Source organism: Oncorhynchus keta, chromosome 14 (assembly GCF_023373465.1).
Source record: "Oncorhynchus keta strain PuntledgeMale-10-30-2019 chromosome 14, Oket_V2, whole genome shotgun sequence".
NCBI lineage: Eukaryota > Metazoa > Chordata > Actinopteri > Salmoniformes > Salmonidae > Oncorhynchus > Oncorhynchus keta.
This window is the reverse complement of record NC_068434.1, coordinates 39,380,302-39,404,762: the sequence shown is the minus strand read 5'-3', so window position 1 is coordinate 39,404,762 and position 24,461 is coordinate 39,380,302. Positions and strand designations below refer to the sequence as shown.

At 39.7% G+C, this 24,461-nt stretch overlaps 1 protein-coding gene across 3 annotated transcripts in view; it reads left to right on the top strand.

The window, feature by feature from the left end:
- Nucleotides 1–265: 265 nt before the first annotated feature.
- Nucleotides 266–24,461, top strand: part of LOC118393388 (hexokinase-2) — a 66,135-nt gene continuing 41,939 nt past the window's right edge. Inside the window, exons 1-2 of one of the 3 annotated variants that reach the window (XM_052461740.1) lie at nt 266–352; nt 15,622–15,784. In XM_052461740.1, coding sequence (XP_052317700.1) covers nt 15,667–15,784 — 118 coding nt within the window. In that variant the 5' untranslated portion in view covers nt 266–352; nt 15,622–15,666. Of the gene's footprint in view, nt 353–3,094; nt 3,404–15,621; nt 15,785–24,461 lie in introns of those variants that run through there. The other 2 variants (XM_035786026.2, XM_035786027.2) reach the window with 2 other exon arrangements.

Sequence of the window (24,461 nt, the reverse complement as noted above, 5' to 3'; positions counted from 1 at the left end):
GGAGTCAGGCGCAGAGAGCAAAAGTATGTGGGAAAATCACGGTTTAATGTCCAGGAAAAAATACATGAACAAAAGCAGTAAAACAAAAATGAACAGAAATAATAACGGACAGCGCGAAAACCCGGAAATACAAACAACATACACTCTAACACAAAAACAGACGAACAAGCGCGCACGAAACAGAAGCGGGCTAAACAAATTTATATAACCCCACCCTAACAACCAAACAAGAAACAGGTGATACCAATCAGACAAAACCAAAGGAACACAGAACAACGGATCGGTGATAGCTTGTAGATCGGCGACGACGACCGCCGAGCGCCACCCGAACAAGAAGGGGAGTCACCTTTCGGTAATATTCGTGACAATTATTGTTTGTGCCCTGGTCCTATAAGAGCTCTTTGTCACTTCCCACGAGTCGGGTTGTGGCAAAAACTCACACTCATTCTTATGTTTAATAAATGTATCGTAGATGCTAGAGGGGGTACGCAGCTGGAGGCTGAATGTTTGAAGGGGTACGGGACTGTAAACAGTTTGGGAACCACTGAGCAAGAGCAATTGAGCTTGGCTGAAAACTGTACTAATAATGTTAGCCACTAGAGGTCATTAGTGCTCTAATATATTTTTGGGGAAATAGAAGCTACAGTTATCACATCAGAAAAAGAGTGCATACTTAAAATATGTCCTGGACTAGAGTATACCGTATGTCATGTTTTTTCTCTGTCTGCATTTATATATCCTTTATCTACATCTTAACTCAGGTCCACAAAAAAAATCATGTTTGTGTTAAAACAGCATGGAATATGTGTGTTTTGCAATGAAGCAAATAAATTACATTTAATTTGTTTCTTGGACATTTAGGCTCTATCATCATTCGTAGTCTCTCTCGTAGACTAAAATACAAATGGGAGATAAGTGAGTGGATCGCTGAACGTTAAATTAATGACATAACCCATTTTTGGGGGCTTTGCCAGGAGGAGCTGGTCTGAACCTGATATGAGTTTATCACCGTAAAAGTCACATCATGACTGAGGAATAGGAGATCGTTTATGTATAACACTGTAAATATATGGTATAAAAATGTTATTCAACATTATCTCTACATGATAGCTAAGTGTCCTAAACATTTCACACTCTGGCCAACTACACTTGGCTTTAAACTTTGAGTTATAAATAGCTAATCCTTTAATACCTGCATCATGGATTACCTAGTTTATCTTGCCGCTCCTTTTATTCTCTCCTGTCCAAGCAGAAGACAGGGAACACAACCAGAATACCGAGGAGAGGGTTAGGCTATATCCAAAAGCTGAACCTGGGCCGGTATTAATATAGCTTCTCAGAGTAAGAGTGCTGATCTTAAATCAGTTTTGCCTTTTAGATCATAATGAATAAAATTGCTTTGACAGAGGGGACCTCATCTTAGATCAGCACTCCTACTCGAAGACCCTAAATACAGGCCCTAAAACTCCCAGTCACCCCTTAGTCTGATCAGAGCAAAATCAGATATTTCCCTCTGCCACATGAACATGCGTTTGGAATATGATCATATCGTATAGAATTAGTCAAATGCATGACCTAAGGCATCATGACAATGTCTATTTGCATTCATGTTTACGTGTACATCTGTGTGCTCAAAACATGCTAAACCGGTTGCTGGTATTTCTGAGTTGCATGAGCAATGCTTTATTAGTAGAAGGGAAAGAGCAATAGAGTCAATTGATATACAAACCTTGAAATATCTAGAAACATCATATTTACTGACCTTTTCTACACTCATATAAAAGGCACATTTTATTGAAAGTGTTTGTTTGAATTGTGTCCAATATGAAAAGTGTGAGGGCTGTAATCAGAACCGACGGCCTTTTGCAATGGCTTTGTTTATGTTAATTTAATCATGATATAATGTGGCACTGAGTGTGTTTGGAAGGAACGCAGTATTGACAAGGGCTGCTTCTGACATGGCACTCTATTCCCTAGTGCACTCCCATAGGGTTTTGACAAGTAGTCATAGGAGGGAAAGTTTCAGATGGATGGAGAGGAATACAATAGATGGATGGAGAGATACAATGGGGATGAGAATTGGCGGAATGACCAGTACACGGCCTGACCACTGCGTAGGTACTGACAAAGAGATAGGCATACTTCAGCCAGTAGGTTTGAGTTGCTCTGGTGTGACAATAGTGGCTGTTGGTGTGGCATTTCTTCTGGACAATAGCTGCTATGCAACAGCAGTTTGGAGTTAGATCCCAATGTTCTGACCTTGTGATCTGTTTTATTGTATCCAACTCAGAGATTCTATGAGTAGCACTGTCTGAGTCACACCATTATCTGAAGGTTATATCTGTAGTCCATGCTGAAATATCAAGATCACAAAAAACTTTCTGAATTGAAATATAACTGACCCTAACCCTCATCCTCTGAGACAGTAGCCTACTATTGTTCTAATAGAGAAGAATCCTCAGGTCACTGTAATGCCTAGTCATTCAGCATCATGGAACGTGCAGATGTGAACCAGGGTCCTGAGATCTTGTCAGTATGAGTTCAGTTGTTACTTGTTGCAGAAAATGACTGACCTTGACTTTTGGTGCATATAATACATCAAACACACACACCTGAATGCGCTACATAATTGAATGTGGCACCTGAATGGGCTACAGCATGTGCTAAATTGGATATATTGCTACATTGTTGTTGAAATAATTCTCTCCTCCCTGTCAATTTCCTGCCTTAAATTGTATTCTTCCCCCATACAGTTTTTTTTCCTATGATGAGATTTTTTCCTTCTTCTGGCAGTTCATGAATGTAAGAAATGTGAATTGTCAGTCATTACAGGAACATCATGTCAATAGATGGAACTGCTCCATGAAATCAGTTTAATCTGTATTACAAACCAAACTCACTCCTGTTTTATATAAATACGATTATAGATGTATCTCTATGATAAGATATACTCATATTATATACATATATTTAAAAAAAAGTTAAAAGTTGATCTGAGAGATCAGATATGTAAGGACATCTTGTGTTTAATTATAGTATTCATCATTATGATAATTTGCTTATCGTTAGACAAGAAGAGAAGCCCCACCTTCCTCGTGGCCAATCGCCAGCAATGACGCGAAGAATATTAAGAATTACTTGTTCGAAGTAGGTGGAAGTTATCGATGTGACTTCTGCAGCCTTCATCTCTATAAAGTTGTCATTACGAAGGCCAGATAAGATTTTGTTCGACGTTATGATTAGTTGCCGACAACTTTAACGAACAAGCCATATAGGAAATAATTACATTGACATAGCTAGCTAACGAACTAAGAGGTAGAGAAGGACATTTACAACGACGATGATAGCCTCTCATCTTCTGGCTTACTACTTCACGGAGCTCCACCATGACAAAGTTCAACAAGTAAGTGCATCGAAAACATAGCTACATGTCTTTGCTCTTTTTATGTTATAAAGGGACATATTTCCCAAGTGATATTGGCCGTTGACCGGTTAGCTAGCACTCGAAAGAAGAGGCTAGGTTACTTGAAGTACGCCACACGTGTCGTGTGATGACTCGGATCATATTGGCATTGCGTCAGTGGAGCGTCTAGCTAGTTTCCATTGTGTCGAATTTCCTCTAAGGAGTGGTAGTTAATTAGTTTTCTTTTCCGTCAAATGCCCCACAATGTCTATCCAAAGGAACTAAATTAAAGTTGAAGACACTGACAAGATATGCCCAAGTATTATGAACTTTTACTGATTTGTTTAAAATGCAATAATTGCGCATCTTCTTGTTTCCGCATTTCAATGCAATGCCAGAGCGAGAGCCGTCGGCCCTGTCCATGGATGGGCAGGGATTCCAAGAAATAACAGCACTGACCTAGCAATGTTTTGAGAAATAGACGGTTGGCATATCGGTTTAGCTTGGCTGAACCTGAAACGTAAGACTGTCTACATCACTGACCTAAACAGGACTATCAACATAATTAGACAGGATGCATACACACTTATCTTTACATCAGTAGTAGGATAAATGGTTGTGAAAATGAGCCTATCATGAGGTGCTTCTACGTAGGTCCAGCCTGGTCTCATAGACTAGACGTAACATGGTAAACATACATCCAGAAAAGATTAGTATATGTTACATTTGGTATGGTTAAATGAGACAGATTGTTACTTATTAAGTAGGTTGGTTGGTCAGTCGGAGTGCGAGTAAGAAACTCATCACGGACAACTTTTGCATTTGAGCTAATTAACAACTTTTCAACTACTTACTACTTTTTAGATCCTTTGCAACTACTTAGCATGTTAGCTAACCATAACCTTTTTAGTGAACCCTTCTCCTAGCCCTAACCTTAATCCTTTTAGCAGGTCCTAGCTAGTCCTAACCCTTTAACCTAACTCCTAAACTCCTAAACTTAACCCTAACCCCCTAGCTTGGTTGAGTTAGTCAGTTAGCTAGAATTCCAAACATTTATGGTTTCCAAATTCATAACATATTGTTTTGTTTATATATGTATGTGTGTGTGTATATATATTCGAGGATTCGATCCAGCAATTAGTATATGTTACGTTTCATATGGTATGTATTAATTTGTGGATGTCCATCACCCATTTTGTATGATATGTTATTAATTACAATTTGTGTTCTTGTAGCGGGACAGGGCTATTTTGTGTGAAATCTAATATTATGGGTCGCATACACGTGTTTAGCAGATGTTTTTGAGGGTGTAGCAAAATGCTTATGTTCCTAGCTCCAACAGTGCAGTAATATCTAACAATACATTTTAAAAGTAAAGAATGGAAATAAAAAATATAGGAATATTAGGATGAGCAATGTTGTAGTCTGGAGTATAAATAGAGTTGAAGTTTACATACACCTTAGCCAAATACATTTAAACTTGAGGTCGACCAATTATGTTTTTTCAACACCGATCCCGAGTATTGGAGGACCAAAAAAACACCAATACCGATTCGTCAGGCAATTTTTTTAATGTGGTTTTTTTTTTGTGTTCAAAAAAAAAGTTTTTAAATTTCATTTGTAATAATGACATTTACAACAATACTGAATTAACCCTTATTTGAATTTAGTACATCAATAAAATCAGTTTAGCCTCAAATAAAATGAAACCTGTTCAATTTGGTTTAAATAATGCAAAAACAAAGTGTTGGAGAAGAAAGTAAAAGTGCAATATGTGCCATGTAAAAAAACTAACGTTTAAGTTCCTTGCTCAGAACATGAGAACATATGAAAGCTGCTGGTGCCTTTTAACAGGAGTCTTCAATATTCTCAGGTAAGACATTTTAGGTTGTAGTTATTATAGAAATTATAGGACAATTTGTCTATACGATTTGTATTCCATATACCTTTGACTATTGTATGTTCTTATAGGCACTTTAGTATTGCCAATGTAACAGTATAGCTAACATCCCTCTCCTCGCCGCTACCTGGGCTCGAACCAGGAACACATCTACAACAGCCACCCTCGAAGCAGCGTTACCCATGCAGAGCAAGGGGAACAACTACTCCAAGTCTCAGAGCGAGTGACGTTTGAAACGCTATTAGCGTCCACCCCGCTAACTAGCTAGCCATTTCAAATCGGTTACACCAGCCTAATCTCGGGAGTTGATAGGCTTCAAGTCATAAACAGCTCAATGCTTGAAGCATAGCTAAGAGCTGCTGGCAAAACAAACGGAAGTGCTGTTTGAATGAATGCTTACGAGCCTGCTGGTACCTACCATCTGTCAGACTGCTCTATCAAATCATTTACTTAATTATAACATAATAACACACAGAAATACGAGCCGTAGATCATTAATATGGTCGAATCCTGAAACTATCACCTCAAAAACAAAATGTTTATTATTTCAGTGAAATACGGAACTGTTCCGTATTATATCTAACAGATGGCATCCCAAAGTCTAAATATTGCTGTTACATTGCACAACCTTCAATGTTGTGTCATAATTACGTAAAATTTTGGCAAATTAGTTTCGCTGTGAGCCAGCCGGCCCAAACTGTTGCATATACCCTGACTGCGTGCAATGAACGCAAGAGAAGTGACACAATTTCACCTGGTTAATATTGCCTGCTAACCTGGATTTCTTTTAGCTAAATATGCAGGTTTAAAAATATATACTTCTGTGTATTGATTTTAAGAAGGCATTGATGTTTATGGTTAGGTACACGTTGGAGCAACGACAGTCCTTTTTCGCGAATACGCACCGCATCGATTAAATGCAACGCAGGACACGCTAGATAAACTAGTAATATCAATAATGTGTAGTTCTAACTAGTGATTGTTTTTTATAAGATAAGTTTAATGCTAGCTAGCAACATACCATGGCTTCTTACTGCATTCGCGTAACAGGCAGGCTCCTCGTGAGGCTGGTGGTTAAAGCATTGGACTAGTTAACCGTAAGGTTGCAAGATTGAATCCCTGAGCTGACAAGATAAAAAAGTCGTCTTGCCCCTGAACAAGGCACTTAACCCACCGTTCCTAGGCTGTCATTGATAATAAGAATGTGTTCTTAACTGACTTGCCTCGTTAAATAAAGTTGTAAATCGGCATCCAATAATACCGATTTCCGATTGTTATGAAAACTTGAAATCGGCCCTAATTAATCGGCCATTCCGATTAATCGGTCGACCTCTACTGTCAACTAAGTGTATGTAAACTTCTGACCCACTGGAATTGTGAAACAGTGAAATAATATGTCTGTAAACAATTGTTGGAAAAATGACTTGTGTCATGCACAAAGTAGATGTCCTAACCGACTTGCCAAAACTATAGTTTGTTAATTAACAAGACATTTGTGGAGTGGTTGAAAAATTATTTTTAATGACTCCAACCTAAGTATATGAACTATTGTCTTCAACTATATGTATGTGATGTATAGACATGCACCGAATGTGGATAGAATAGATAGTATATCTGAAGAATAAGTGGATAGAATCGTATATGTACAGCAATAGATTAATAGATGGCCTTGACTAGAATACAGTATGCTATTAGATTGCCTGTAGATTTTCATGTCTGTCTGTAATTGAGTATTGACTTGGCTGGGATGCTCTTGAAAAAGAGATTTCAAATCTCAATTAGCCCTTCCTGGTTAAATAAAGGTTAAGAAGAAATGTGTAAAACGGTATGTAAACGTTATTAGTGACCAGTGTTCCATGTCAATGTACTAGAGTAGAGTTCGGCCGATTAATCGGAATGGCCGATTAATTAGGGCCGATTTTCAAGTTTTCATAACAATCAGAAATCGTTATTTTTGGCCACCGATTTGCCGTTTTTATTATTTTATTTTTTATACCTTTATTTAACTAACAAACATGAAAAACTACAAGTAATCTAGTAAAAACCATTGAATTCACAAGAGTATAAAACAGCAAATTAAAAACATTGACAGGTCAGGGAATCAGCCTCAAAATCAAAAAAAGGTAGTAAACCCAAAATGGCTTTGTAAATAAAAGTATACCAGTGGCTGAGCCTACGAGTGACGAGAGAAGGCCAGCCAACCCTGGTATACAAAGGGTTTTGCAGTTTAAAATAGTTCTCAATGTGCCATGGTAGTGTCAATTGATCTCAAACACTGAGCGGAAGCATTCATATATAAAATATCCCCATAGTCTAGTAAAGGCATAAATGTAGCTGATACTAGCCTCCTTCTGGCTTCAAAAGAAAAACGGGCCTTATTCCTAAAATAAAATTCATATTCATATTCAAAATTCATAATACAATTTCAGCTTCAATTTTTTTGTAAGTTGTTGAATATGCAATTTAAAAGAGGCCGTCATCAATTAAAATTCCAAGATATTTGAGGTTACAACCTCAATCTCCTTGCCCTGACAGGTAGTAATAGGTGAAAGGTTCAGAGGTCTATTTCTTGCATTAGAAAACACCATTAGTTTAGTTTTGTCAGTATTGAGGATAAGCCTTAATTGACACAAGGCATGTTGAACAGTATAAAAAGCAGTTTGCATGTTCTGGAAAGCTTTTGTAAGAGACGAGGCACAACAGTAAATAACAGTAGCATCAGCATAAAAATTAAGTTGTGCATTTTGGAGATTTTTTGTCTAAATCATTTATATAAATAGTGAATGAGAGGACCAAGTACAGCGCCTTGGGGCACACCATTCAAGACAGACAATTTAAACTGACATAAGCCCATCAAATTGAGTGCACTATCAGACAGATAGTTAGCACACCATGCAACTGCATGCTCCGAAAGACCTACACTTGACAACCTCTGCCTTAGCATAGCATGATCAACTGTATCAAAAGCCTTAAAAGATCAATAAAAAGTGAGACGCAGTGCTGTTTTTTGTCAATGGCTTCAGTGATATCATTTAAAACCTTCATGGCTGCTGCAGTAATTGTGCTATGCTTCTTCCTGAAGCCCGATTGGTACATTGATAAAATAGTTAGTAAATAAAAAATATTTTAGTTGTTCACTTACAAGGGTTTCAAGTATTTTCACCAGGGGTGACAGCTTTGAGATTGGCCTATACTTATTTAAATGAGTTGGATCCCCCCCTTTTAAAAGTGGTAGGACAAATGCTGATTTCCAGATCTTTGGAATTTCATTACATTCCAGGGTTAGATTGAACAGAGACTGCCTGTTACGCGAATGCAGTAAGCCAAGGAAAGTTGCTAGCTAGCATTAAACTTATCTTTATAAAAAATAATGCATCATAATCACTAGTTAACTACACATGGTTGATGATATTACTAGATATTATCTAGCGTGTCCTGTGTTGCATATAATCTGACAGAGCATACAAGTATCTGACTGAGCGGTGGTAGGCAGAAGCAGGTGCGTAAACATTAATTCAAACAGCACTTTTGTGCGTTTTGCCAGCAGCTCTTCGTTGTGCGTCAAGCATTGCGCTGTTTATGACTTCAAGCCTATCAACTCCCGCTGGTGTAAACGAAGTGAAATGGCTAGCTAGTTATCGCGCGCTAATAGCGTTTCAAATGTCACTCGCTCTGAGGCTTCTAGTAGTTGTTCCCCTTGCTCTGCATGGGTAACACTGCTTCGATGATGGCTGTCGTTGTGTTGCTGGTTCGAGCCCAGGGAGGAGCGAGGAGAGGGACGGAAGCTATATTGTTACACTGGCAATACTAAAGTGCCTTTAAGAACATCCAATAGTCAAAGGTATATGAAATACAAATGGTATAGAGCGGAATAGTCCAATAATTCCTATAATAACTAAAACCTAAAACTAAAACTTCTTACCAGGGAATATTGAAGACTCATGTTAAAAGGAACCACCAGCTTTCATATGTTCTCATGTTCTGAGCAAGGAACTGAAACGTTAGCTCTCTTACATAGCACATATTGCACTTTCTCCAACACTTTGTTTTTGCATTATTTAAACCAAATTGAACATGTTTCATTGTTTACTTGAGGCTAAATTGATGTATTATATTAAGTTAAAATAAGTGTTCATTCAGTATTGCTGTAATTGTCATTATTACAATATATATTTTTTAAATCGGCCGATTAATCGGGGCTGGCTTTTTTGGGCCTCCAATAATCAGTATTGGCGCTGAAAAATCATAATCGGTCGACCTCTACAATGTACAATAGCCAGCTAGTGACAGTGGCTAAGTTCAGGGCTGGGTACAAGGTGGAGGCCGGCTAGTGATGGTTATTTTAGTCTGATGGCCTTGAGATCCCAGCATTAATGCACCTGTACTGACCTCACTGTTGAGTCTTCTTCACCACACTTTCTGTGTGGGTGGACCATTTCAGATTGTCAGTGATGTGTATGCAGAGAAACTTGAAGCTTTTCACCTTCTCCACCGTGGGCCCATCGATGTGGATGGGGTGTGCTCTCTCTGCTGTCTCCTGAAGTCCACGATCAGCTCCTATGTTTTGTTAACATTGAGGGAGAGGTTATTTCCCTGCAACCACTCTGCCAGGGCTCTCGTCTCCTCCCTGTCGGCTCTCTCGTTGTTGGTATTGCACCAGTCCAGACAAACTCACCAGCTGTGAGTTTGACTTGTAAAGTCTGTAAGGTGTGGCCACAGACTATACTACTAGCATCAGACTTAAAACATTTTACATTAGTTCAATAAATGTCACATATTTATCCTTTTTGATCTGCCTGCTCTGTCAATGGCTGCTACATTTGGGCTTTTCACCCTTCTGATCCTTTCTCTCTAGGGTAGTCTGCTTTAACCTTCTTATGCCCTGACAAAATTGATTCCTTTCCATTGCAGCGGGAAGTTGGGGATTTGAAGGTGCTGCAGCGCCCACTGATAAATTGAAATAATTTTGCTCAAATTATACAATTACTCCTGTCTGAACTCTGAATTTGGGCAGCACTCAAACCAGATAGCAAACAACTTGTGTTGCGGTCATAAGAATATAATCCATAGAAGGATTTTGGAACCTCTCACCTTGGAAATTTGACTGGTAAACTCATGGGTTTGCTCAAAATGGCTGCCAGTCCTGAATTTAATTTCTCTTTGCGGTGTCGGTGAATAGCAACATTTTAGCCCCTACAGGATTTGCTGATCACATTTTGTTTTTGCAAAATCAACATTTCCCTGCAGATTATGCGAGTGCTTGCAAATTTGACAATCACTGCATTATTTCTGCATAAAACAGTAAAATAATTCATATCTAATATTGTTTATTTTATATCTCATGATACTGACCCATCACCCCAGTACAAAAAGAGGACTCGCAATTTCAACCAATCAGTGCACATTTTTAAGCCACACGTCTACAGAATGTTTCCCTTGTAAGCGCATTTCCGCTACAAATTGCACAATTTTAAAAATAATAAACTTGGATTAACTAGTACAACATGCCTTTGGAACACAGTAGTGATGGTTGCTGATAATGGGCCTCTGTAAGCCTATGTGCAGTCGCACACAAGCCTAAGATCACAATGCGCAATGCCAAGCGTCGGCTCGAGTGGCGTAAAGCTCGCCGCCCTTGGCCTCTGGAGCAGTGGAAACGTGTTCTTTGGCGTGATGAATCACTCTTCAGTCGAACGGACAAATCTCGGTTTGGCTGATGCCAGGAGAACGCAACCTGCCCGAATGCGTAGTGTCAACTGTAAAGTTAGGTGTAGGAGGAATAATGGTCTGGGGCTGTTTTTCATGGTTCTGGCTAGGACCCTTAGTCCCAGTGAAGGGAAATCTTAACGCTACAGTATACAATAACATTCTCAACAATAATGTGCTTTCCTGTTTCAGCATGACAATGCCCCCATGCACAAAGCGACGTCCAAACACAAATGGCTCGTCGAGATCGATGTAGAAGAACTTGGCACAGAGCCCTGACCTCAACACCATCAAACACCTTTGGGATGAATTGGAATGCCGAACACCATGCCTAACATCAGTGCCCAACCTCACTAATGCGCTTGTATTTGAATAGAAGCAAGTCCCCGCAGTAATGTTCCAACATCTAGTGGAAAGCCTTCCCAGCAGAGTGGAGGCTGTTATAGCAGAAAGAGGGGGGGGGAGAACTCTATTAATGCCCATGATTTTGGAGTGAGATGTTCGACGAGCAGGTGTCCACGTACTTTTGGTCTTGTATGTGTTCTCTCTACTCCTAATATTCTATAAGTGGTCTTTTATTGTAGTTTTTATTATGTTTGACAGTGTCAGAGTAGGTTTCTGTAATTTGTATAGTATTAAAAATATACTGAGAATGTGTCATGTAGGCCTTAATAATGTAAAATTTAAGGCCTTCCATTAACTCAAAACATCTTCTCGTGGCTATGAGAGTGTCATAATGTCTCGACCATTCTTCCCTCGCTACTCTCCCCCTTCTTCCTCTACCCCTCCCTTTCCGATGAGGTTCTGCTTTCTAAGTCCATCTCCAGTTTCAGATTGAATGTTGTACGGTCAGTCTGTTCCAGGTTGCTGCTGGAACGTTGTGTCCTGTCTGTATCAGATATTTATTAATCAGTCGTTTTGCTAGCCAGGACCTTCAGGCCAAGGTGACTTAAGGGGATGTGTCCCAAATGCCACCCTATTCCCTATGTCGTGCACTAGACTAGAGCCTTCTGGTCAAAGACTAGAGCCAGGGTAGTGGGTTCGATGGTCAAATGTATGCACACATGACTGTAAGTCGCTTTGGATGTCTGCTAAATGGCATATATTATTATTATTATTATTATTACATACATACATACATACATACATACATACATACATACATACATACATACATACATACATACATACATACATACATACATACATACATACATACATACATACATACATACATACATACATACATACATACATACATACATACATACATACATACATACATACATACATACATACATACATACATACATACATACAGTGCCATTCGGGAACTCGGCCACTGTACCAGGGTCTTACCTTACATATTGTGCAAGACAACAGTCTACCACTTAGCCTATACATGAGGATATCATTGATATGTTGCCGTTTGGAGGCTTTTACTGTAAGATCAGCTAGGTCTAGCCATTGAGACAAATACAATAAAGCCATAATGTTTGGTTTGTGGTTTGCTAGACCTTTTCACTCGTCTTGTGTTCCCCCTTCCTCCAGTCACGTGCTCCTTGCTGCCGGACACGTTTTGCAAGTCAGTGAGGTTCCTGGTATTTAGAGTAGTGTGGTTGGGCCATGTGTGAAATCAGCTGCTTGTACAGTGCCTAGCAGAGTCATTCAGTTCCTGGAGTTGGAGCCAACCAGTAATGCAGGGGGTGGGGTTAGTTAGCCCTGGGGAAATGTGACTTCCAGTACAATAACATTTTATCGGAGGTTTGAGTTGAGGCCTACAGAGGTAGTCCGATTTGGCTTTGACAGTGAAATGGGTCAAGGACTATTGTAGACGACATGCCAAACAAATAAGATAGATAATAATGATTTTCCATTGTGTTGTCTCTCTGTTGACTGCTTGTCTGTAATGTCACCCAGACTGTGGAAACAATCACTCTGTTCAGATTCGGAACCATTACTATTATCATGACAAAGCGGGCATTACCACATGACTGTTGGCATTTCAGCCAGGGAAGATTGTAGTATGATAAGATGTAATGCCACTGTCCCTACTGGCCCTGTACCATAGCTACACACACACACATGCACACACCAGGGTTTCCGTTAAGAAAATGTGGCGCCGAACAACGTGACCGGGAAGATTTTAATTTACCGGCCATTTGATAAAATTACCAGACCCATATGCATTGGGTGTGTAACCCATTAGGGCATCCACCCACTGTGCTCAGAATGACAGGAATCACATTTTAGATTATGGTAATTCATCTGAACAGAGCATGCAACTCCTGTAATGAAGCAGCCAAAAATAAATCATTTTCGAAACATTTGCCAAAATGTAATTTGTGGGAAATATATGTGACAGATTCAATTCTCTGTTAGGAACTTAAAGGGTGAATCTAAAGATGCAACCACTAGGATGGGTCGCTAATATGACTAGGATTGTGCTTTTGGCTTCTGGTCAAGGAAAGAAAGTTGATATGAAAACCAATGGAACAGGAGAGAAATGGCAAGGCAGCAGGTTCAATAGGCTAGGGAAGTACATTTGAAATACATTAGCCAAAATTATATAATTACTCCTGTTAATACAGAATGAAATCATTCAAGATAATTCACCAAAAAGCATGACTTAGTCAAAGAAGAATTGAGGATCATTATCTTCTTAAAAAAGGATTGTGGATTGTTTCAAATCACAAGCTCAAAGGCCTATGCCTATTCGGGCAGCTGGAGTGGCAATGGGCCTAGCGGTTTTGAGCTGCGGCTGTCAGTGAAAAGCATAATGCGTCTTGGGTATAATTAGATAATGTTGACATGAAGGGGAGAGGTGTGTGGCGACGCTATTGGCTGGCTGAGTAGTGATGACTGCGATTGAATTTTCATTTTCTAGTATCGTTTTTGTTTGTCAGCTTGATGTATTTTTACTTCGTTGACAATAGAAGGTGATAGGCCTGCTTCATTTGTCTATAGGCTATGAGTTCCATGCGCTCATTTCTTAAGCCACCAATAAATCAGGGTATCAATGTGTCCATATGGCAGAAGCTGGTGCTCGCAACAGTTGAATTTAACTTTTTAGATCGTTATAATTTTAATTCAGATTTTTGTTTAACCGCGTAACAATGATTTTGAGAAACTACAATTGTATTATTGAAATGAAACTGTTCCACGAATGGGGGGCACGCTTCAATTACCAGTTGAGAAATAAAATTATATATTTTTAATCATGCACTAAGATTTTTAAACAAGAAATTGCATATAGAATTGTTGGCCAGTGAATGGGCTTAGCAACCAGCTAAGGAGTTGCAGGAGATATGACGCTCAAGATTGGCGCTCTGCACGTGTGATAGTTTTGTTGGATAAAGATGCGTGAAGACTAACAAATACACGCGTGGTAATTTAATTCTGAATTATGCAAATTAACTTATTCTCTGCTGCCATTGACTGGAACAAATTGCAAAAATCACTGAAGTTGGAGACTTGTATCCCTCTCACTAACTTCAAGCACGGCTGTCAGAGCAGCTTAACGATCACTACAGCTGTACACAACCCATCTGTAAATAGACCATCCAACAAACTACCTAATCTCATCCCCATATTTGTTTTTGTTTCTTTCTGCTCTTTTGCACAGTAGTATTTCTACTTGCATATCATCATCTGCACATCTATCACTCCAGTTTTAATTACTTCCCAACTATGACCTATTTATTGCCTCACCCTCCTTACTTCATTTGCAAACACTGTATACAGATTTTCTATTGTGTTATTGACTGTACGTTTGTTTATCCCATGTGTAACTCTGGTGTTGTTTTTGTCGCACTGCTTTGCATTATCTTGGCCAGGTCACAGTTGTAAATGAGAACTTGAGAACTTGAGAACTGTTTCTGGACAAAATAACCAGGAGGGAAAAAACATAGCAAAATAATGCTTTTCATTCATTGCAGGAAATACATTTGACCGTCATGCTTTTATTATTTTATTTCACCTTTTATTTAACCAGGTAGGATATTTAACGATGGATGGCCTACCTTGTGAAATAAAAGCATGACAGTCAAATGTATTTCCTGCAATGAATGAAAAGCATTATTTTGCAATGGGACTTTTTTTTTGTCCTGGTTATTTTGTCCAGAAACAGTTTAATCAACTAATGGAAATCCTGACACACACTCACAGTAATTGAACACAACATTAACATTAGGCCAACTTCAGTGGTAAAGCAACAAAATGGAGACACAAGCTTATAACCACGTAAGAAAATATCTAGGCCCAAACAAACAGATGATGGTTCCTTTGCAAAGCTACTGATGTCGCTTCATGGCAACCCTCATGAGCATTGGATACTCATGTCGGAATAGAAGTCAGACGTAGTTCGTAATCAATAGGGAATATTGGTTTATATTTATCCTAGCTTGCTGTCCAGGGAGTGCACTGGTACATCAAGCTGCCTCATGCTACAGAATCAGGAGATCTGGTCTTACCCTATGACCCTTTCTGCATCAAACAAGGCTTACTCATCCATCTTCCTCTCTCGCTCGCTCCCTTTCCTAAGGTCAGTTGGATAAATACTTGTAGCACCTCCAGTTGCTAGCTTACTCTAGCTTTCTCTCTTTCTCTCAAGGTGGATAAATACCTGTACCACCTGCGGTTATCAGACGAGAACCTGATGGACGTGTCGGTGAGATTCCGACGGGAGATGGACAAGGGTCTGGGCCGTGACTCCAGCCCCACGGCCGCTGTCAAGATGCTGCCCACGTTTGTGCGTTCCACCCCTGATGGGACAGGTAAGAGCATCGGGGGAGGGGGCTTAACTGACAGCTGTTGAGTCATTTTCATTTATTTAGATTGAGTTGTAAATAAAGATGCCAAACTCACCACTGGTGTGCGTTGCCTAAGAGCTCTATTTTCATGTCATCTGACCAAAGCACTGGCTGGAGTTTGAAAAACTGCATTGGGACTTGGATTGGAACTGATACTATGGTCAGATGACGTGAAATAGAGCTCTTCGGTCACGCACACCAATGGTGGGTTTGGTGTTGAAAAACAGAAGCGTATGCAAAAAAGTACCTCGTACCTACGGTAAAATATGGTGGTGGATCTTTGATGTTATGGGTCAAGGGCATCATGAACTTTACTAAATAACCGGAACCTGTTTGCCTCTGCCAGGAGGCTGACACATGGCGGCCGCAAGTTGATCTTCCAGCAAGACAACCCCAAGCACAAAGAAATGGTTAATTGACCACAAAATCAACCTTTTGCAACGGGCTTCTCAGTATTCAGATTTGAAAACCTGTGGTTTGAATTGAAGAGGGGAGTCCATAAGTTCAGATCAAGGATATCAAGGATCTGGAAAGATTCTGTATGGCGATCCCTCCCAACGTGTTCTCCAATCTCATAAAATATTTTAGAAAAAGGCTCTGTCGTTATCCTCGCAAGGAAAGGTGCTAGAGTTTTGAAAACGGGCTTAACATTAATTTTGTCCCCTCTGAGATTTGTTGTATTACTTGTTAAACAATCTCTCTCTGAGCAATTGCATTAGTATAATATAATTTCCCAATTTATTTTTTTTGGCACGTACAATGTAGCTCAGTATTAGTATAATTTATTTTAGTCTTATTTTCTTTTTTCTTTTTTTTGCTCATATTTATCAAGGGTGCCAATAATTATGGACCACACTCAATTGATATTGAGTGTATTTGAACTTCTGACTCACTGGGAATGTGATGAAAGAAATAAAAGCTGAAATAAATAATTCTCTCTCCTATAATTCTGACATTTCACATTCTTTAAATAAAGTGATCCTAACTGACCTAAGACAGGGAATTTTTATTAGGATTAAGGTGTATGTAAACTTCCGACTTCAACTGTAGATACACCTTAGCCAAATACTTTTAAACTCAGTTTCTCACAATTCCTGACATTTAAGCCTAGTAAAAATTCCCTGTCTTAGGTCAGTATCACCACTTTTTTTTAAGAATGTGAAATGTCAGAATAATAGTGATTTATTTCAGCTTTTATTTATTTTATTTAATTCCCAGTGGGTCACAAGTTTACATAACCTCAGCTTTTAATTATTTCATTTAATTCCCAGTGGGTCAGAAGTTTACATACCCTCAATTAGTATTTTGTAGCATTGCCTTTAAATTTTTTAACTTGGGTCAAACGTTTCAGGTAGCCTTCCACAAGCTTCCCACAATAAATTGGGTGAATTTTGGCCCATTCCTCCTGACAGAGCTGATGTAACGAAGTCAGGTTTGTAGGCCTCCTTGCTCGCATATGCTTTTTCAGTTCTACCCACAAATATTCTATAGGATTGAGGCCATTCCAATACCTGGATTTTGTTGTCCGTAAGCCATTTTGCCACAACTTTGGAAGTATGCTTGGTCATTGTCCGTTTGGAAGACCCATGTGTGACCAAGCTTTAACTTCCTGACTGATGTCTTGAGATGTTGCTTCAATATATCCACATAATTTTTCTTCCTCATGATGCAATCTATTTTGTGAAGCGCACCAGTCCCTCCTGCAGCAAAGCACCCCCACAACATGATGCTGTCACCCCCGTGCTTCAGGTTGGGATGGTGTTCTTGAATTTCTGTTAACGAGAAATTTGTGGAGTGGTTGAAAAATGAGTTTTAATGACTCCAACCTAAGTGTATGTAAACTTCCGACTTCAACTGTATGTATATTTTTTTATTTCACCTTTATTTAAGCAGGTATGCTTGTTGAGAACAAGTTCTCATTTGCAACTGCGACCTGGCCAAGATAAAGCAAAGCAGTTCGATGCATACAACACAGATAGATATACATTGTCTACGGAAAGTATTCAGACCCCCTTGACTTTTTCCACATTTTGTTATGTTACAGCCATATTCCAAAATATATTATTTTTTTCTTCATCTGTCTCCACACCATACACCATAATGAAGAAAAATTGTTTTTTAGATTTGTTTTTGCTAATTTGTTGAAAAATAAGAAATGAAATCACATTTACGTAAGTATTCAGATCCTTAACTCAGTACTTTGTTGAAGCACCTTTGGCAGCAATTACAGCATCGTGTCTTCTTGGGTATGACGCTACAAGCTTGGCACACCTGCGTTTTGGGGAGATTCTCCAAAAGTATAGTATTGTCCTCTCAAGCTCTCAGGTTGGATGGGGAGTGTTGCTGCACAGTTGTTTTCAAGTCTCTCCAGAGATGTTCGATCGGGTTCAAGTCCGGGCTCAGACGTTGTCTTGGCTGTGTGCTTAGGGTCGGTGTCCTGTTAGAAGGTGAACTTTCTCCCCAGTCTGAAGTCCTAGGTGCTCTGGAGCAGGGTTTCATCAAGGATCTCTCTCTGTTCATCTTTCCATCTCCTGACTATTCTCCCAGTCCCTGACAGTCCCTGCCTCTGAAAAACATCCCCACGGCATCATGCCGACACCTCCATGCTTCACTGTAGGGATGATGCCATGTTTCCTCCAGATGTGATGCTTGCCATTTAGGCCCAAGCGTTCAGTCTTGGTTTCTTCAGACCAGAGAATCTTGTTTCTCATGGTCTGTGAGTCTTTGGGTCCCTCTCTGCAAATTCCAAGCAGGCTGTCGTACTGAGGACTGGCTTCCGTCTGGCCAGTCTACCATAAGGCGTGATTGATGGAGTGCAGAAATGGTTGTCCTTCTGGAAGGTTCTCCCATCTCCACAGAGGAGCTCTGTCGGTGACCATTGGGTTCTTGGTCACCTCCCTGACCGAGGCCAAGTTTGGCATGGCGGCCAGCTCTAGTAAGAATATTGGTGGTTCCAAACTTCTTCCATTTAAGAATGGAGGCCACTGTGTTCTTGGCGACCTTCAATGCTGCAGAAATGTTTTGGTGCTCTTCCCCAAATCTGTGCCTCAACACAATCCTCTCTCGGAGCTGTACGGAAAATTCATTTGACTTCATGGCTTGGTTTTTGGTCTGACATGCACTGTATACTACGGGATCTTTATATAGAGAGGTGGTGCCTTTCCAAATCATGTCCAATCAATTGAATTTACCACAGGTGGACTCCCAAGTTGTGGAAACATCTCAAGGATGATCAGTGGTAACAGGATGCACCTGAGCCCAATTTCGAGTTTCTTGGCATAGGGTCTGAATACTTATGTAATTATTTTATTTCTGTTTTCTTTTTTATACATTTGCTTAAATGTCTCATCTGTTTTCACTTTGTCATTATGGGGTATTATGTATAGATTGCTGAGGATCTTCCAAAAAAAATGTCAATGCAGGCAAATCCATTTTAGATAAAAGCTATAAAGAGGGAAAAGTCAATGGATCTAAATACTTTCCAAAGGCTCTTTATATCTAGCTAGCTCTGGCCCAATCCAAAGTGTTTTTATTTAGCCTGTATTTAACTAGGAAGTTCCATTGGTGTCAAAAGACCTGGCCTCCAAGCCTTGGACTTGTAATGCACTGTAATTGGATTATTCAAGGAAATGGCACAACCCATATTTACAATTACCATACCATGGGGAAACACAGGGAAGTTCTCATAGACTGGTTAGCTGACAAAGTCATGAAAAAAATGCACACACTTCAACGGGGCAGAAGGCAGTGTGTTATTGGGATTCTGGATGGCCAGATGGCGGCAACTTGTTTTTGTTGTAGGTGGCTCGTTTCAGCTAGATGTATCTTTTTCTTGATACCATGTCTTGTTTTGACTGGATGTCACGTTTATGCTAATATGGTTAAAATTCACTAGCTAGCTAACCAATAACTGTAACGGTTTGAGAGACGTGCTCATTGTGCAAACGTATTTGTTTTCAATAAATATTAGATACGAAATATAGTTTACATGTGTCAACAATCTAAGCCAACCCTGTCTGTTGTGCACACGCCGGTTTTGTTGTTAAACAACCAACCCGTCTACAGACCAGCAGCAAAATAAATCTTACACTCATAAGCAACATGTAAATGTATTTCAAACACATTTTGGATTATAATTGGATTGCAAGTCTCATGAATGTCCTGCTTAATATGTTTATTGTTGCAAATCAACTGCATTATACCAAAACAAATAAACACTTCATCCAGTAAAATGGCACTTTGGCTAGCTTTGCTACCAGCCTATATCAATGAGCGTTAGCATTTCAGCAAACAACTGCTGCATCAAAAATAGGAATTTTGCAACCAGCACGACCAAATGTAATACAACGTAAGCCTATGGGAACCCCGGGAAGTGTTTTTGTTTGGAAGTAATGACTTTGTAAATCTAGGATAGGTTGAATGGGGTGCGGATTGTGAACATATTTTTTTCTTTTCACAGTGGCCGTTGTACTTGTTTAGGACACGATTAGTGGCTTGAGGTGTACTTAAACATTTCAACTAGGGACAGTTCTGTAATTTGCTGAGATGAATAGGATGTCTGAGTTTTCTGATTGATTAACCCCTTTTAGATGTTTTATTAGGATGCCGATTAGCTGACGCCATCATGGCAGCTAATGAGAGTATGCTGGTGAAGAATGGCACATATAACATCTGAGCTCTGTTAATAATATATGCCATTTAGCAGACGCTTTTATCCAAAGCGACTTAGTCATGTGTGCATACATTCTACGTTACAATATCCATCCACACTAGTGTACCACTAAGAAGGAAACTGTGAATTGGGCATGCACTCTACCGGTAGGGCTATGCTGCATGAACATTGTAATGTGAATTAGACCGGTGTTAGTGATTTGTGACCGGGGCAGGTGGCATATCCAAAAACACTCTGAGACTGGGGAAGGTGATTTATCATTCGTGACTGAAGAGGTGACCAGGCCAAACCTATTTGCCTAGCCTGTTGACTCGGGTCATTATTGGCACGTTAAACCCCAACCGAGCAGATAAGTGTCTATCCAACTGAACCACTTATCTCTCTCTCTCTTGCGCTCAACTCTCTCTGCCCCACTGTCTTTGTTCCCAAGTCATGGTTTTATTTTCTATCTAAAGAAATGTTCCTTAAGTTGAGACTGACCTTTTTGATCAAGTATTCCTCAGTTTGAAAATGACATTCAAATTAAAAGGGCATTGAAATGTTAGGCTAGTCACTTAACGAATGTGACAGGATTCAAAACATATAGATTTTATACTTGTTTATTGAGTTGAATAAAACCTCTGCGTTGTTACGCATTAAAGAGGAATGTCAGTCCATTGAAAGATTCACCACTATCTCATGAAAATGTTAAAGATGACACACAGGATTAAACATACATTTTTTTTTTGCATTGTAATTTCAGAATGTATAATATAGCTGCAGTACATTTCAGTAATTTAGCAGACGCTCTTATCCTAAGCGATGTACAGTTTGTGCATTCATCTTAACTATTTTGAGGGAAAATGTATCTTATCAGCAAAGTCAGAGCTAGTAAGGGGGGGAAAACATCAAGTGCGAGTGGTTCACGAAAGGCATTTTATTTATTTTCTATAAATGTTTTGGAGAGGCAAGGGGAATGATGATGTAATGAGTGTTTCACAGTAATACTTAACCGCCAGTGTTGTGATTGGCTACGATATTTGCCTATTGATTTCTCTTGCCGGCTTCTGTTGTCAAAATGGGAAAGCTGTTCTGACTGTGTTGTCTAGTGGAAACCTGGGGTAAGCGGTCAATGTAGAAATCGCTTTGTCACTTCCTGGTTGCTAAAACTCTACACTGTTTGCTCAATGTCAGTTTGTTGAAGAATACAAGCACTGAATAGTGTAGGGAGTCATTGTACCATCTAAACTGTTTTTAAAGCTGTTGGACCAAAACTGAAAGTAAAAGGCTCAAAATGCAAGTCTCCACTATGTTATGGGGAAGTGGGATGAGGAGGATATTTTGTTATGATTGCAGCCTTGTGCTGTTGCAATTCACCTAGCTCCCACAGGGGAGAAATTCAGAGAAATCTGTAGCACATTTAAAGGCCATGGGTATGTTATTGGCAATAGGTGAAAGGACCAAACACTTTTCAAAGAGGAATGTGGTGGCAAGGGGTCTACTGCGTCATGGTCAGTCCTCTCAGTGGCTGTAATGAAATTCATTTTAGTCTCACCCGTGATTCCGCCCCCGCCCCAGTTAGTCTAGAGGAGCCAGACCTTGGGTAACGCCACAAGATCTGGGTAGGATGTTAACTCCTCCCGGACTTTTAGAAATGGGGGGAGGGGGATCTCAAAGACAATTCTCCCAACAAATCGAGTTTGGGTAGGTGGGGTTTAAAATGCAGGCGGGAATTGTGCTCATGGAAAAGATTCCCCTCGTAAACAGGTGGACCAAATGCGGACGCGGATGGCTAGCTAGGCTTGGCAGGGAAGAAAGACTGTCAGTCTGCTCTGGATGAGGTGAGGAACATCTCCTTGTTATAATTATGGCACATAAATCACCATACCATTTCAAAATGTTAACTAACCTATACTAAAAGGGTCATATTAGATGACTGCAATGTTTTACAGGTTGCATTCTGGTAGCTAGCAACTTAAGCCCATATTCGTCCAGCAAGCTAGCAAGCTATTAATAGCTTTATCTTGCTTACTAGCCCTTGGTAATGTATGTTTTAGTTATAAATTAGCCAGTTAGCTAGCTCTACTACAGGCTAAACATTTCCCTTCATTGTAGTTATTCATGTTTCTGCTTGAATGCCCTGTTTCCATAAACCAATCACCCATGCATTCAACTGTAGCATGCTAGCAGATACCCAGTTAGATTTGGCTCAGATACCCAGTTAGCATAGACTTCCAGTTAGAAGTATTTTCTTGAGCCAATGCTAACTTCCATCTTCCCAAACACAAAAATTGTATCCAAAATCCCGAAGTATGCCTTTAATTGGACAAAAAATGAAAGGAACTAACCAAAACCAGCAGACGCATGACCCTCCATGAGTTGAGTGACACCCCTGATCAAATTCAACATTTAGTAATGTAAAGAGAACCGAGCGCATGTACAAAAATCCATACATTTTTGGATGAAATTGAGTGAAGGTGTTTCTGTTTTCATCCTTTGTCGCCTGGTGCAGTGGAACAATTTATTCAACCTCAGTAGCATAACTAGCATAACTAGTAGCATAGCGTCCCACCTGGCCAACATCCGGTAAAATTGCAGAGCGCCAAATTCAAAATACAGGAATACACTAAATAAGCATTCATAAAATATGCAAATGTTATACATCGGTTTAAAGATTAACTTCTTGTTAATCCAGCTGCTGTGTCAAATTTCAAGAAGGCTTTACGGTGAAAGCATACCATGCGATTTTCTGAGGACAGCAGCCCGTGTACAAAAGCATACAAACATTTATCAGCCAAGTAGAGGAGTCACTAAAGTCAAAAATATTGAAAAAATGAATCACTTACCTTTGATCTTCATATGGTTGCACTCACAAGACTCCCAGTTACACAGTAAATGTTTGTTTTGTTCAATAAAATCTATGTCCCAAAAACTCTGTTTTGTTGACGCGTTTTGTTCAGTAATCCAATGGCTCCAAGACTGTCACAACAGGCAGAAAAATACATACTAAAAGTACCGATAAAAGTTGTCTACATGTCAAACAATGTTTATAATTAATCCTCAGGTTGCTTGTCTTTTTATAATCAATATTGCAACCGGACAATGCCGTTTTCAATAGAAAGGAAAAATAACAAACGGAGCACGCCAAATCAGGTCTGCAAAGTTCCTCTGACCAAAATGGCTGTTTACTCGTTGTTTTTCAAAATAAAAGCCTGAAACCATTTATTTAAAAAAATATATATTTCACCTTTCTTTAACCAAGAAGGCGAGTTGAGAACAAGTTCTCATTTGCAACTGCGACCTGGACAAGATAAAGCATAGCAATTTGACACATACAACAACACAGAGTTAAACATGGAATAAACAAAACATACAGTCAATAATACAGTAGAACAAAAGAAAACAAAAAGTCTATATACAGTGAGTGCAAATGAGGTAAATTAAGGAAATAAATAGGCCATGGTGGCGAAGTAATTACAATATAGCAATTAAACACTGGAATGGTAGACCGGCAGAAGATGAATGTGCAGGTAGAGATACTGGGGTGCAAAGGAGCAAAATAAATAAATGCATACCAGTATGGGGATGAGGTAAGTAGATAGATGGGCTGTTTCCAGATAGGCTAAGTACAGGTGCAGTGATCTGTAAAATGCTCTGACAGCTGGTGCTTAAAGCTAGTGAGGGAGATGTGAGTCTCCAGCTTCAGAGATTTTTGCAATTCGTTCCAGTCATGGGCAGCAGAGAACTGGAAGGAAAGATGACCAAAGGAGAAATTGGCTTTGGGGGTGACCAGTGAGACATACCTGCTGGAGCGCGTGCTACGAGTGGGTGCTGCTATGGTGACCAGTGAGCTGAGATAAGGCGGGGCTTTACCTAGCAGAGACTTGTAGATAACCTGTAGCCAGTGGGTTTGGCGACGAGTATGAAGCGAGGGCCAACCAACGAGAGCGTACAGGTCGCAATGGTGGGTAGTGTATGGGGCTTTGGTGA